Raw genomic sequence first — 12,622 nt, 5'->3', positions numbered from 1 at the left:
CCAGGGCTTTATGGTGAATGGCAGATTAGATATCTTATACATACAGAGCTAAATCACTATTTCCCTATTTTAATTCTCAAAGAATTTGATAGCTCCCAAAGCAGCAGTTAAATTTAATGGCTCAAGGGAGAATTTGATTTAGGTTACAAATGACAAGCATTATCAGAAATGGTATAGTAACAACCAGGTAATATGTTAGTAAGGGTTGGGTTTACTTCCCTTTGACAACCTGAGCCAAGTCTAAACACCTCTCAAACTACTGAAAGTCCTTCCCTGTATCACATGACCTACTTCTGAGAACTGCAGATAGAAAACTTTGTTGTCCCATGACATTGGCACTTGAACTGCCATTAGTGCAAGGTCAACAACTCACCTTCCCTGAAGGATTCTTTCTTTCATTGGGTCTGTGAATCAGAAGTGGCTGGTCGACTTCCCTGATGGTTATTCCATAGTTTTTACTGGAAGAGGAATATTATGCAGATTAAAGAGCAATAGGTTCATTCTGTAACCAAATGTAAGTTACAAAAATAACAAACTAAAAATAATTGTCATTAAGCCAGAGGAAAGGAACACGAATCATGTAAAATGAAGACAACTGGTGTTTTAACCTTAAGTACTTCGTTTCCTGCTAACACTTCAAGTGTTTAAGCAGCACCTCTTACCTGTAATAGTCTATGAAGGTGATCTCCTTTCCATCAGACATGGTAAAACTGTCCTTTGGTGTCTTGTTCCAGTCAATGTCATCAATACGGTAAGTGTTGTTGTTGTAACGGGTAATTATGATGTTGCCAATTAGCTGCTTTGTACACTCATCTTGGAAGTTCTCTCGACTCTGTAGGTAAATTGCATGCCTTTGGGAAAAGGAACGCACTTTGAGCTGACATATCTGGAGCTGGTGAAGAACTGCAGCTGGAAGTATGGTAAGCCCACAACTTACATAAAGGTTATGTTACGGGGGATTGCACCTAAAGCCAAAACTGCATATAGCCAAAATGCATTGGGTTCAATGGAGTGGGACTGCCAAAGTTATTTTCCCTGGAATCCCACACCCTTTCCATCAAAAATTTGTTTGTGCCACACATGTAAAGCTGAATGTGCACAAGTTGTGAGCCTACTGTACTGAGCTTGAATCTCACTTCTATCACAAACCTGTGAGGTGGCCTTCAGCAAGCTACTGTATTCTCTCCGAATCCCCCCAAGTGCATTATGAGACCATAACGATGATTTACCTTACAGTATTGTAAGGTTTACAACTGGATAGATAACACATGTGAAACTCTCTGAAAACTTGAAACTGCTATAGACAAGCATAATTATTAGATGAGAACTTTATATAATATTTTACAGACGTGACTGAAACCAGTTCCTTATAGTAGCAAAGCATATTCATACTATGATGTTCTTACACATTTGTAATAATCAACCTCTCCAAAGAGGTTTGTTGCAGATACATAATCTCACACATACGTTATCTCACAGATAGAGTAGGACTGATAGGTGTGACATCTGAAATGGAATTCTTGATTGGAGGCGAGCCTATTCATGTATGTATGCATGTAGGTGAAAAAGCAGCGTAGTAGGTCCAGAATCCAGCTCCTGGCAGGTGTATCCGACATCTCACCTTACACTGCTGGTCGGCAGATTACAATGCATAACACTTACATATGTATACAAGTGTAATGCATTGAGTTTTTATTATGTTAAGAATTGTTGTCATTGTATGAGGCTTGTATTGAATGAGGTTCTTATAAGCATGTTATATATAATTTAGAGTCCCTTTTTGGGCTGACCAGAATAAGGTTCATGAAACAGAGACTGAAATCCGGTTATCTCATTGTCGTAGTTCCATTGGGACCAAACCAGTGCAAGTATACACATTGAGAGTTTCTCTCATGGACTTATTTCAGGAATATTTTGACTGCTTGGCTTTGAGATACTGAGTAGCCCAATTTCATGCAATGCTTCCCAATATTCAAAACGTCATTCAGAGTTCTAACTCACATGAAATCCAGGACAGAATCATTCCGAATAACCTTGTGTACAACATCAGCCAACAGGAATAGTCCCCCGTCTGTTCTCCGGATACTGGCTGCATAGCCAGGCCATATCTGCAATCTTTAGGGAAATAAATTTTACACAAAACAGGACGCTTATTTGTAAAGTTCAGTTTCAGCTAGGACATCAGCACTTGTATTAGAAATGCACTAAAAGTATACAAGACCGAGGTAGTAAGCAGAATGTGTTGTCAAAAATCCAATGTCAGCCAGTAACATACATGACATTTTAGACTTAATAGTTACTACTTTTACAGATATTTGCTAGCAATAGTGCAATATTTGGCGTTGCACGCCACCCCAATCTTCTAGCGGTGCAAGATTCCAGTGGTTCCAGGCACTTACCATGTTTTCTTTAGGAAATGAGGCACAGTGAAGACACTGGTATCTTTATGATATATGATTTACTTGTAGATATACAACCTGATCGTGCAACTGAGGGGTTCACAAATGAGTCTTGTTTTCCCATAGCTGTAGCCTTGGATTCAAACAGAAATCTAACATTGCATGCGCTCTCACTCTCTCTAGCTTGCTCTAGGTCACATCACTGCAAGCTCTGCTCTCAATTCTGGCTTTTTCTGTTGAGGGAGAAGGCCTCACCCATTTGCTGTCTCAAACTGAGCCCCTTAATCCCCCATCACCACACCAGGAATTTAGCATGGCTATTTCCCAGAATCAGAATGCTTGAACAGCTTTTAACACTTACTGGATCCAAGGATGATGATGATGATGATGATGATTATTATTATTATTACTATTATCCCCCAGCCACTCTGGGTGGCTTCAAGCACATATAAAAACATAATAAATCATCAAACATTAAAAAAACCTTCCTGATACAGGGCTGCCTTGAAATATCTTCTAAAAGTTATGTAGTTGTTTATCTCCTTGACATCTGATGGGAGGGCGTTCCATTGGGGGGGGGGACTGCCAATGAGGGATCTGACACAAACACACATGCATAATAATAGTCTTGTATCCAATGCAGTGCTAAGTAACTATCCTATCAATGCAAGGATTTATGACTCTACAATGGGACATTTCCCACTCATTTCCACATGCACTTTCCCAAATCTGCTCCTGAGGGTTGAGGAGAACCCCAAAACAGATTTAGGGAGCATAGCAGGGAAGAAAGAGAGGAACATCTCATTGTTTAAGTATAAATCCTTGTGCTGATGGGATGGTTACTTAGAGCTGCACTGGATACCCATGTCAATGCCACTGAAAAGAAACAACCTTTGAGGTTTCGACAATATTTTGTCCAATAATCTTCACCATCTCTTTAACAATACTGTCCCGAATAAGGCCAAAGGGCATTCCACCATAAATGTACTTTTTGCTTGTAAACATTTCTGCAAACGTGTGGCTAATAAACCTTGTAAAAACAGTAGAAGGGGCTGCAGCACTGCACTGGCTGCCAATTAGTTTCCGGTCCCAATTCAAGGTGCTGGTGTTGACCTATAAATCCTTACACGGCTCAAGACCTCAGGACCTTAAGGACGGCCTCTCCCCATACAAACTGGGCCAGACCCTGAGCTTGCCATCTGATGCCCTTCTCTATGTACCTCCTTCCAGAGAGGTTCAGAAGGAGGCAGCAGGAGAGTGGGCCTTATCTGTCGTGGCTCCCCACCTGTGGAATGCTCTTCCCCAGAGAAGCTCACCTGGCGCTATCATTACATGTCTTTAGGCACCAGGCAAAACCAGTCCTCCTTACCCAGGCCTTTAACCATTAAATAATCTATGGCCTGTTAAAGATTGGGGGGGGGGGGAGAGAGAGATTATTATTTCATTATTATGCTTTTTATTATGTCTTTATTACTGATGCTCCGTAAGATGTGTTAATAAAGGGTGGTATATAAGCTGAGTAAATAATAGTAATAAACAATTATGCTTTAGCATGTAAGACTAAAGTTCCTGAGCAAAGTTAGTGCGCAGGAAAAATAGGACTTAACCAATGCTTCCATACACCTAAGATACTCACTTATGTCTACACCAGTGGAGTAAGGCCTTTCATGTTCTCCAAGAACTGACTAGTAAATCTCCAACTTAGATGAAGAAGAATTAGCACTGTGGCTGTGTAGCCAAGGCTGCCAGGCAAACTGAAGAGTTCTGCAAAGCTCTACCAACCCCCTGTCCCTTGGAGTGAGGCATGACTTGAACTGGGAGGAGGTTCTCTCCCATAAAACAAAGGCACTTCAAGTCTGATTTGAATGGCCTTGCCAAAGAGGAGAAAACCATCTGAGGATACCTTCCTCCCTTATAGGAAAACAAGGGAGATCTTTTATCCCTAAGGATTACAATATGTACAGTAGCTGGAGGAAGGCAAGATAAATGTTTAGTTCAAACAATAATAATAATTCTCCTATGGCTACTACAAATGATAGGGTGCCCAGGTAAAAAACAGGAAAAACACTTAAGTATACCAACCTATACTGCTGCAGCACAGTAGCACTGGTAGGGTCAAAGAAATTCCTCCCAACAAGTTTCATATCTAAAATTCTCATCACCCTAAAATAGAAAGCCAAAGTAGTAAATTGCAAAAAATTATATAGAAAAGGCTGTTGTTGTTGTTGGCATCCATTTGTCGTGGGAGACAATGGAATGCACCTCCGGAGGTGAAGTCAAATCACTGCATTAGCAGCATCTAAGTGACCTCCTGGAACAGAAGCTTGGGCAGTGTGTCTGGAGGTCCTGGGCTGCCCAGACAACAAGACCTGCTTCTCGGCCTTGATGATGGGGTCCAAGGGAAAGCAGAGCAAGATGTTTGGCACCAGCTTGGCTGCAGGAGTTGCTGGAAGGAGGCGTACAAGGTGCCATCCAACAATCTTAGGGACTCCGTTCCAGATTCTCCTGACGATGTCCTGCAAGGCAGTTTAGGATCAGATTTTTCCTTCTCCTAGATGCAGGCTTCCTCAACCTTGGCCCTCCAGATGATTTTGGCCTACAACTCCCATGATCCCTAGCTAGCAGGACCAATAGTCAGGGATGATGGGAATTGTAGTCTCAAAACATCTGGAGGGCCAAGGTTGAGGAAGGCTGTCCTAGATGGGTTACCTTCCCAGATTGACAAGCCTAATCTGCCTGCCACCTCCCTCTACAGTACATGCAGAAACCATCTTCTTAACCATTGAACCCACTATTGGTCTCGTCCACACAATCCGCCAGAGTCTGTCTTCGCATGCAGGGGAAATCCCTAACTCACTGAGGGTTTGAGACCTATTGGCTACCCTCACTTGGTTTAGCCAGTCAGTCGAAGCCACTTCCTGGAGTGTGGCTGCGGTTACATGCTGACAACTTATAGGAGCCACAGGTGAGAGCAAAGTACAAGGTGGGGACCAAAGGTGGACAAACTACCAGAAGGAGCATGATGTGTCCCCCACCAGCGTACCCTTCCCCATGGGAAATGTAATCTGTCATTTAAGACCAGGCTATATTATGTATAAATTCACCTTTGGTTGAATGCTAACTTTCTGGTACTCCAATCCACAACTGAAAATCACTGCTACAGTTGAAATCAATCTTCTTGATCTTTTCTAACAATTAAGATGTTCTTCCTAATCCCAACAGTATATTAAATTAGGAACCTCAAATTCTATTTCTCTATGTTGCCACAAAACTGGCCTCTGACCCAGAGTGCTGACAGACTGGGATACTCTGCTGTAAAACATATGGCTGGCTGAACTGTTGACATGTTGCCAGAGTGGACAAGGCATATTAATCATTATTTTAATCACAAGAAAAATACTGTTTCAAGTCATTTATTTTAACTTTCTCCCTGGAGAGGTCACTTTAGCACTGCTAACACAGCAAAAACAATGCAGGCAGCAGTAGTTAATAGTTATATATGCTCAACTTGATTGGCGTAAGTTACCAGTGCTGCAGGTTGCCTACGCTGGTGGGAGAGATCATTGTGTCTCACTGATCAGATACCACTACTCATGGGAAAACATGGTAACAGACACAACAGTTGACAGCGTCCAGACTCCGTCTTGCAAGAGCTGGATGTCCCTCCCTCCCTTGACAAGCTGCTACAGTATTGGTCTCTACAGCCACAGCAGGCCCTGTAACTCTTCCAACAGTTTGACTTCACCTCTGAAGGTACATTCTTCCATTGTCTCCTGAGACAGATGGATTTCCAATTCATGTATGGATACCAGTCAACTACCATAACAATTACCCGTACATAACATTACCGTTGGAGGACATTCAATTCAAGGACTGAAAGAATGATGAGAATTCCTAGCTTAAAAAGCCACTTACCTCCTGAAAACAACGTTGTAAAATGGAATGCACAGATCTGAACTGGGCTCCAGAATTTTGGTCATCTGAATTGTCACACTAACCTCCACACCATCTGTTCTTCTCTGACACTTCAGATTTACATCCTACATAAGAAATAAATATATTGATGAGATCATATATACAGATGAGATCACTAAGTCATGACTTTGTATCTTATCTGCTAGAAGATCTTCAAAAGCTTTAAAGAAAATATCCAAATGACAGTTTTCAATGCTTCCAAGTTGCTTATTAAAAAGTACTTTCAGCAAAAGATGTATGATGTGGCAATCTTAAGTTACGTCTCAACCACAGTCCTTCTCTTGCTTTGCTCTTCCAAACAGCTCATTTCCATGCTGCTGTAAATGAATGCAAAGTAAAGGCAGACATATTAAACCAACTGCCATTTAAAATTGTGTCCCAATGTAACCGTCTTTTGAAGACACACATTACTTTGCTTCATCTTTTGCACTGTCTTCCCAATGTCTGCATGGACCGTGCAGAGGGCACCATGGTACGTTTGTGTCTCTAATGCAATACTTTTACAAAATCCAGAAGTAAGGAGCTAAATCAGGTCATTCCCTCTCGTACATTCAGGGACATATCAGAAGTAAATCTGGAGTGTACCTTTTATTATTTTCAGATTCAAATCCCGAAAAGCCTCCGGAAAACTCACTGCCAACATCTGAGTAGCCAGTGGCAAACTGAAGTTTGATTTTTTTAAAAAAAAACTGCACCTGAAAATGTACACAGCCAAATTTCCTTCTACCTAATTTCACTGCCTTCTTTAAAAAATGATCATTTCTCAGCAAAAATAGCCTGTTTGTTATTGCAAAGTTATCTACAAAATTTCCCCCAAAATCTTTGAAAGCCCACTCAGAAAGCATGCAGTGCCTCACATATACCAATTGTACAAAGTTGCACAGAAAACTGTCTTATAATGAGTCAGACCATTGGTCCCATCTACCTCAGTATCTGGTAGTGACTGGCAGCAGCTCACCAGGGTTTCAGACAGGGCTCTCTCCCAGCCCTACCTGGAGATTCCAGAGATAAAGCCCAGGACCTTTTGCATGCAGAACAGCTGCTCTGCAACTACAACCCTTTTCCCATTAGACACATGTTACCTGCAAGCCTTTATCTGGCTTATCCAAACACTGCTAAGGTACCAGTATGTAACATGAGTAAAGATTTGATAACAATTATATAATTGGACATAATACTATTACTGCCAACATATTAATACATTTTGCTACTTCTAAAATTATGATCAGCAAAAACTGCACATCTGCCATCTCCAAAGTAATATCTCATAATTCATGATACATGACATTTTGCTTTTTTTGCTGTTTTTACATGTGCCCCAGCATGTTCTATAAAAGGTAAAGGTACCCCTGCCCGTACGGGCCAGTCTTGACAGACTCTGGGGTTGTGCGCCCATCTCACTCAAGAGGCCAGGGGCCAGCGCTGTCCGGAGACACTTCCGGGTCACGGGGCCAGCGTGACATCGCTGCTCTGGCGAGCCAGAGCTGCACACGGAAACGCCGTTTACCTTCCTGCTGGTAAGCGGTCCCTATTTATCTACTTGCACCCGGAGGTGCTTTCGAACTGCTAGGTTGGCAGGCGCTGGGACCGAGCAGCGGGAGCGCACCCCGCCGCAGGGATTCGAACCGCCGACCTTTCGATCAGCAAGTCCTAGGCGCTGAGGCTTTAACCCACAGCGCCACCTGCGTCCTAATAGCATGTTCTATATGCTACCTCAAATTCCTAGTCCTATTACAATAATAATAATAATAATAATAATAATAATAATAATAATAATATCTTTATTGTCATTGCCCCCTCTCGGGGACCACGAAATGCTCTACAAGTAAAGTTTGACCCAATTGTGGAAGATCCTAAATCCCTTTAAAATGTTGAATCTTCATCCCTGTTATCATGCCACTTTTCAAAGCTACTGGCTTCATCCTGCTGCATGCCAATATGCAAAACCATGTTTTAATAAACTTTATTAAACAAGAAAATATCTTCAAATACACACAAAACAAACATACAGTACAAACATTCTATAAGAAAAAAGAATAAAAAATAGTAAAAGAAAAGAAACTTCCAACTAAACCCATTGTACTATTTTGCATTCAAAATTTTTACAAAACTTTTTCTAACACTTCCTTATATCACAAGACTCATTCCATATTTGCCAGGAAACATTTATTATCACAGTATCCTTTGAGATATTCCTTAATTATTATCCATTCCTTATTAACATCTTGTGTTGAGGTTCCTCTCACTGTCCCAGTTCTCCTTGCTAGCTGTAAATACTCTATTAATTTGGCTAGCCATTCAATCTTTGAAGGGATGGTATCACTTTTCCAATTTCTTGCTATTAGAATCCTTGCTGCAGTTGTTGAATACATGAATAATGGTCTAATTTCATTCTTGATTTCTGATGTCATGAGTCCTAATAAAAATGCCTCAGGTCTTTAAGTGAATGGGATTTTAAACATTTTCTTTAACTCATTATAGACGGGGTAACAGAAACATTTAATCTTTTTGCAATTCCACCACATATGCATGTATGTTCCAATTCCTTTCTTGCATCTTCAACATAACTCTGACTTGTTCTTATACATTTTGGCTAACATTGCTGGTGTCAAGTGCCATCTATATAACATTTTCTCTTAAGTTGATACAGACTGTAAATTTAATATGAATTCTCCACAACTGTTCCCATTGATTCATTTAAATATTATATCATAGATCCTGGGCCCAGCATATCATAGATCCTTTCATTTCCTTCTCCTTTACTTCCCTATTTAAAAGGAGGTTATACATCTTTGTGATATATTTATTCTTAGCTTGGAGAAGTTCTTTTTCGAATTGAGAGATCTCATTGGCAAATCCCCCCCCCTTTTTTTGCAAAACCACGTTTTAGGGGACATAGGTGTCTTAAGCAAACTGAAATCAAAGGTTATATGATTTTCAGTGAATAAACATGTTCAATGGATTATAGTTGTTGGTTTTTCATTAAGGGAATTTGTCTAGCTGACTCACTGCATGCCAGAAACAGTGAGCACCACTGAATTTTGTGAACTTATTAAAGTATAAATTGTTTATGAGCAGATATAAAAATTAGCAGTAATCTTTGTGAAAATGACTATTATTAATTAAAATTTGTTGGTTGCTTTTTTTAACCAATGTAACCCAAAGCAACTTGCAATATATAAACACATACCGGCATAAAAGAGAAATATTAATAAAAACCTAAGAAATGATTCTATTTTTAAAAGGTTGGATTAAAACATTCTAACCACTCAAGGCCAGTCAATTAAGAGCCTGACAAAAAGGAAGTTATTTTTCCCTAGTGCTTAAAGCATGTAATGATGGGGCCAGATAAGTCTACCTGGAGAGAGCATGTCACAAGCGAGGAGCCACCACTAAAACAGGCTGTAATGGTTCTAGGGGTTGCTCGTGCGTAAGCCGGTGCAAACACCTGGCTGGGTTGCCTGAGTGAATCTTTTCTGTCCGGACAGCCACTCACCCGTGGCTGTCTCAATCGCTGGCAGAATCCGTCAGTGGGCGTTTCTTAAACTTCTTCCAGCAAAGCAGCTCTTTGACGCCTAGTCTCCTCCTACTCTCTCTGCATGAAAGCCTTCTGCGCAAGGAGGGCGTAGGCAGCGGAGGACCCCTACTCTCCCCGCTGGTCCCCGGCAAGGAGTCATGGGACCGCCTTGCCGCTTCCCCCATCTCCACTGGTGCTACGCTGATTCTCTTCCCCAGAAGATGGGCTGCCTCTCCCAATCCCGGGACGCTCTCTGGAATCCCTCTGGATTTTGCTCTCTCCCTCCCGCACTGATGGCAGTTCCGACACAGGCCTATTCTTGTGTTGCTGCCCTCCAAACCTCCCAAGGAGGCCGGCCACACACAAAGAAGGGCCACACATTGTGATTGCAGTGTATGGATTGGTTCATATAGGAGAGGTAGTACTGTACTGGCCCAAATATAAGCCGCACCTGCAAAATTCGAGGGGGGGGAAAGAAAAAAAAGACATTCCCCTGCGCTCCTGCTATGCCGCTTTGCCAGTGCCCTCCCCTCCCTTACTCCTTATTTCTGGCGGCTCAGGGGAGGCGTTGGAGCAGCAGGTGGGGTGTGAGCCGTTGCCCCGTGCTACTGGGCTGCTCTTGCCTTTTGCCGATGGCCTTCCCTTTTGCCCCCCCCCCCCGCAGCTCCTGGGCTGCTCTGCGGGGGAGCTGTGCTGTTGGGAGTGGCAGGCGGGCTGCACGGTGTTGCCCCGCGCTCCCAGGCTGCTCTTGTGAGCAGCCTGGAGCACGGCTCGCAGCCTACCAGCCACTCCCAAGCCCCCTTTTCACTGTCAGAATGGGGGGGGGTGTGGCTTATTTTGGGGGCAATAAGGTACTTTAAGTATTGAGTACAAAATATCTGACATTAAAAAATCTTGATAGGTTTAATGCTGAAGATGGCAACTAAAAATATAAAAATCGGATGATCATTACTCAAGATGGCAACCATACCAAGTAAAAAATCTAGCCTTGCTTTATTTTGGAAAAGTGGTCTAGTCCTTAAGTGTATTTTAGTTTCATTGCATGTATTTTAGTTCAAGTAGTAAATGGAAACTTCACCATTCACCTCTAAACTGATAGATGGTTTGAAAGATGCAGAAGGTGCTCTAAAAAGAAAAAGTGCCAGACAGTCCCCTGTTCCGGAGACGATTTATACAAAATCCTTTCTGTATGTTTTACTGTGAGCTACATCCCTAGCATACACTCAAGTACTCCAAGTACTCCCCCCAACATCTTTTCATTATAACTCTTATGGAAACACACTGCACCTTAAGCTTAACACGGGTCACATGTTTTCTCATTTCTGCATCATATGGCAGCTTCTATTTCCTAAGGAAGAGGATTTTTATTGACTATTGTCCCACACAGAAAAACCCACAAGAGGGAAAATGGAAATGTAGGTGGTGGTACATCAGAACATAAAACATCTTTGGCTCCTGTATCAGGCCTTACCTCAGGCAACTTTATAGGCAAGTAGAGAATAGAGCCATCAAAAGCTGTAACCTCTCCCGTCACTGATTTATGCTCCTTCAACATCCCAAAACGCATACTCTTACATTCTACACTGGGGCTGGAAGACAAGCATGTAGAAGAGAAACGAGGAGTCACAGTATATGGAGCTCACAAAATTTCCTCACTAGGGAGAGGAATTTGTATTTCCATTCCTCCTGGCCAAGACATTCAAAAACCAAAACTCACAGAATGATCAATCAAGTCTGAAGAACATCTGAACACATGAAAGTCAGTAGAAAAGAGCCCAGTAAAGTTTAATAAATCATGTACTGGGGGGAAAACTACCCAATGTCACTGAGATGACAGACACAACTCTATTCCACAAGCAGAGCAACAATCTTTACTGTTATGCTGTCTAGTGAATTCTTCAGATCAGTAATTTATTTATACACTTCTGTTCCAAGATAGTGTTTGATTTGATTTCAAAAATATTCTGTTACAGAAGGAATAGTTCAGTTTAAATGTCGTATATTCTCCAGTCAGTATATTCATGGGGGGGGGGAGGGTTAAACATAAGGCAAATAAGGGTGGGAAGGATGCTGATTAATGAGTCAGTGGAAAAACCCTCACCCTAGTATAACTTAAGCTGGTTTCTACTTTTCAGTCTGCAATTCTAAACATGCTAACCTGGGAGTAAGCATCACTAAGCAGAGCCTCACTTCCAAGTACGTATTTTTCGCTCCATAGGACGCACTTTTTCCCTCTTAAAAACTAAGGGGGAAAGTCTATGCGTCCTATGGAGTGAATGCAGGGGGGAGGCAGGCAGGAAAAGCCACCAAGAGCCGCACACAAGCTTCGCACGGCTCTTGCAGGCTTTTCCCCAGGAGGGAGAAGGGACTGACATGGCCAGTCAGTCCCTTCTCCCTCCTTGTAGAAAAGCCCGCAGGAGCCGCACGCTCCTTAAAGGGTGCACAGCTCCTGTGGGCTTTTGCGGGAGGTGGGGGAATTGCCATAGCCACGTGCAGCCTCTCCAGCCAGGAGAGGCTGCGCAAGGCTAAAGAAGCCAAGACAGCCAGCGGAATCCATCCCCCTGGCTGTCTTGCCTTCCTCTTTAGCCTTGCACAGCCTCTCCAGAGCGGGATCGCACTCGCTGCCTTGGCTTCTTTAGCCACGCTTCTTTAGCCGCGCCGGAGAGGTTTAGCTCCCGGCTGGAAAGGTTGCACAGCTATGGCAGAAGCCAAGACAGCCAGCAGGATGGAT

General features: G+C 42.5%; 1 protein-coding gene across 2 annotated transcripts in view; it reads right to left on the bottom strand.

The window, feature by feature from the left end:
* PIWIL2 (piwi like RNA-mediated gene silencing 2) overlaps positions 1–12,622 on the bottom strand; it is a 52,961-nt gene that overhangs the window by 27,808 nt on the left and 12,531 nt on the right. For both annotated transcript variants that reach the window (XM_081890866.1, XM_081890865.1), the window contains exons 7-12: positions 11,363–11,480; positions 6,315–6,439; positions 4,482–4,562; positions 2,002–2,115; positions 663–851; positions 374–458 (exon numbers count right to left, since the gene is read on the bottom strand). In XM_081890866.1, coding sequence (XP_081746992.1) covers positions 374–458; positions 663–851; positions 2,002–2,115; positions 4,482–4,562; positions 6,315–6,439; positions 11,363–11,480 — 712 coding nt within the window. The remainder of the gene's footprint in view (positions 1–373; positions 459–662; positions 852–2,001; positions 2,116–4,481; positions 4,563–6,314; positions 6,440–11,362; positions 11,481–12,622) is intronic.

Source organism: Podarcis melisellensis (assembly GCF_964234715.1).
Source record: "Podarcis melisellensis genome assembly, chromosome: 15".
Classification (NCBI taxonomy): Eukaryota; Metazoa; Chordata; class Lepidosauria; order Squamata; family Lacertidae; genus Podarcis; species Podarcis melisellensis.
This window is presented reverse-complemented; position numbering and strand designations above follow the sequence as displayed.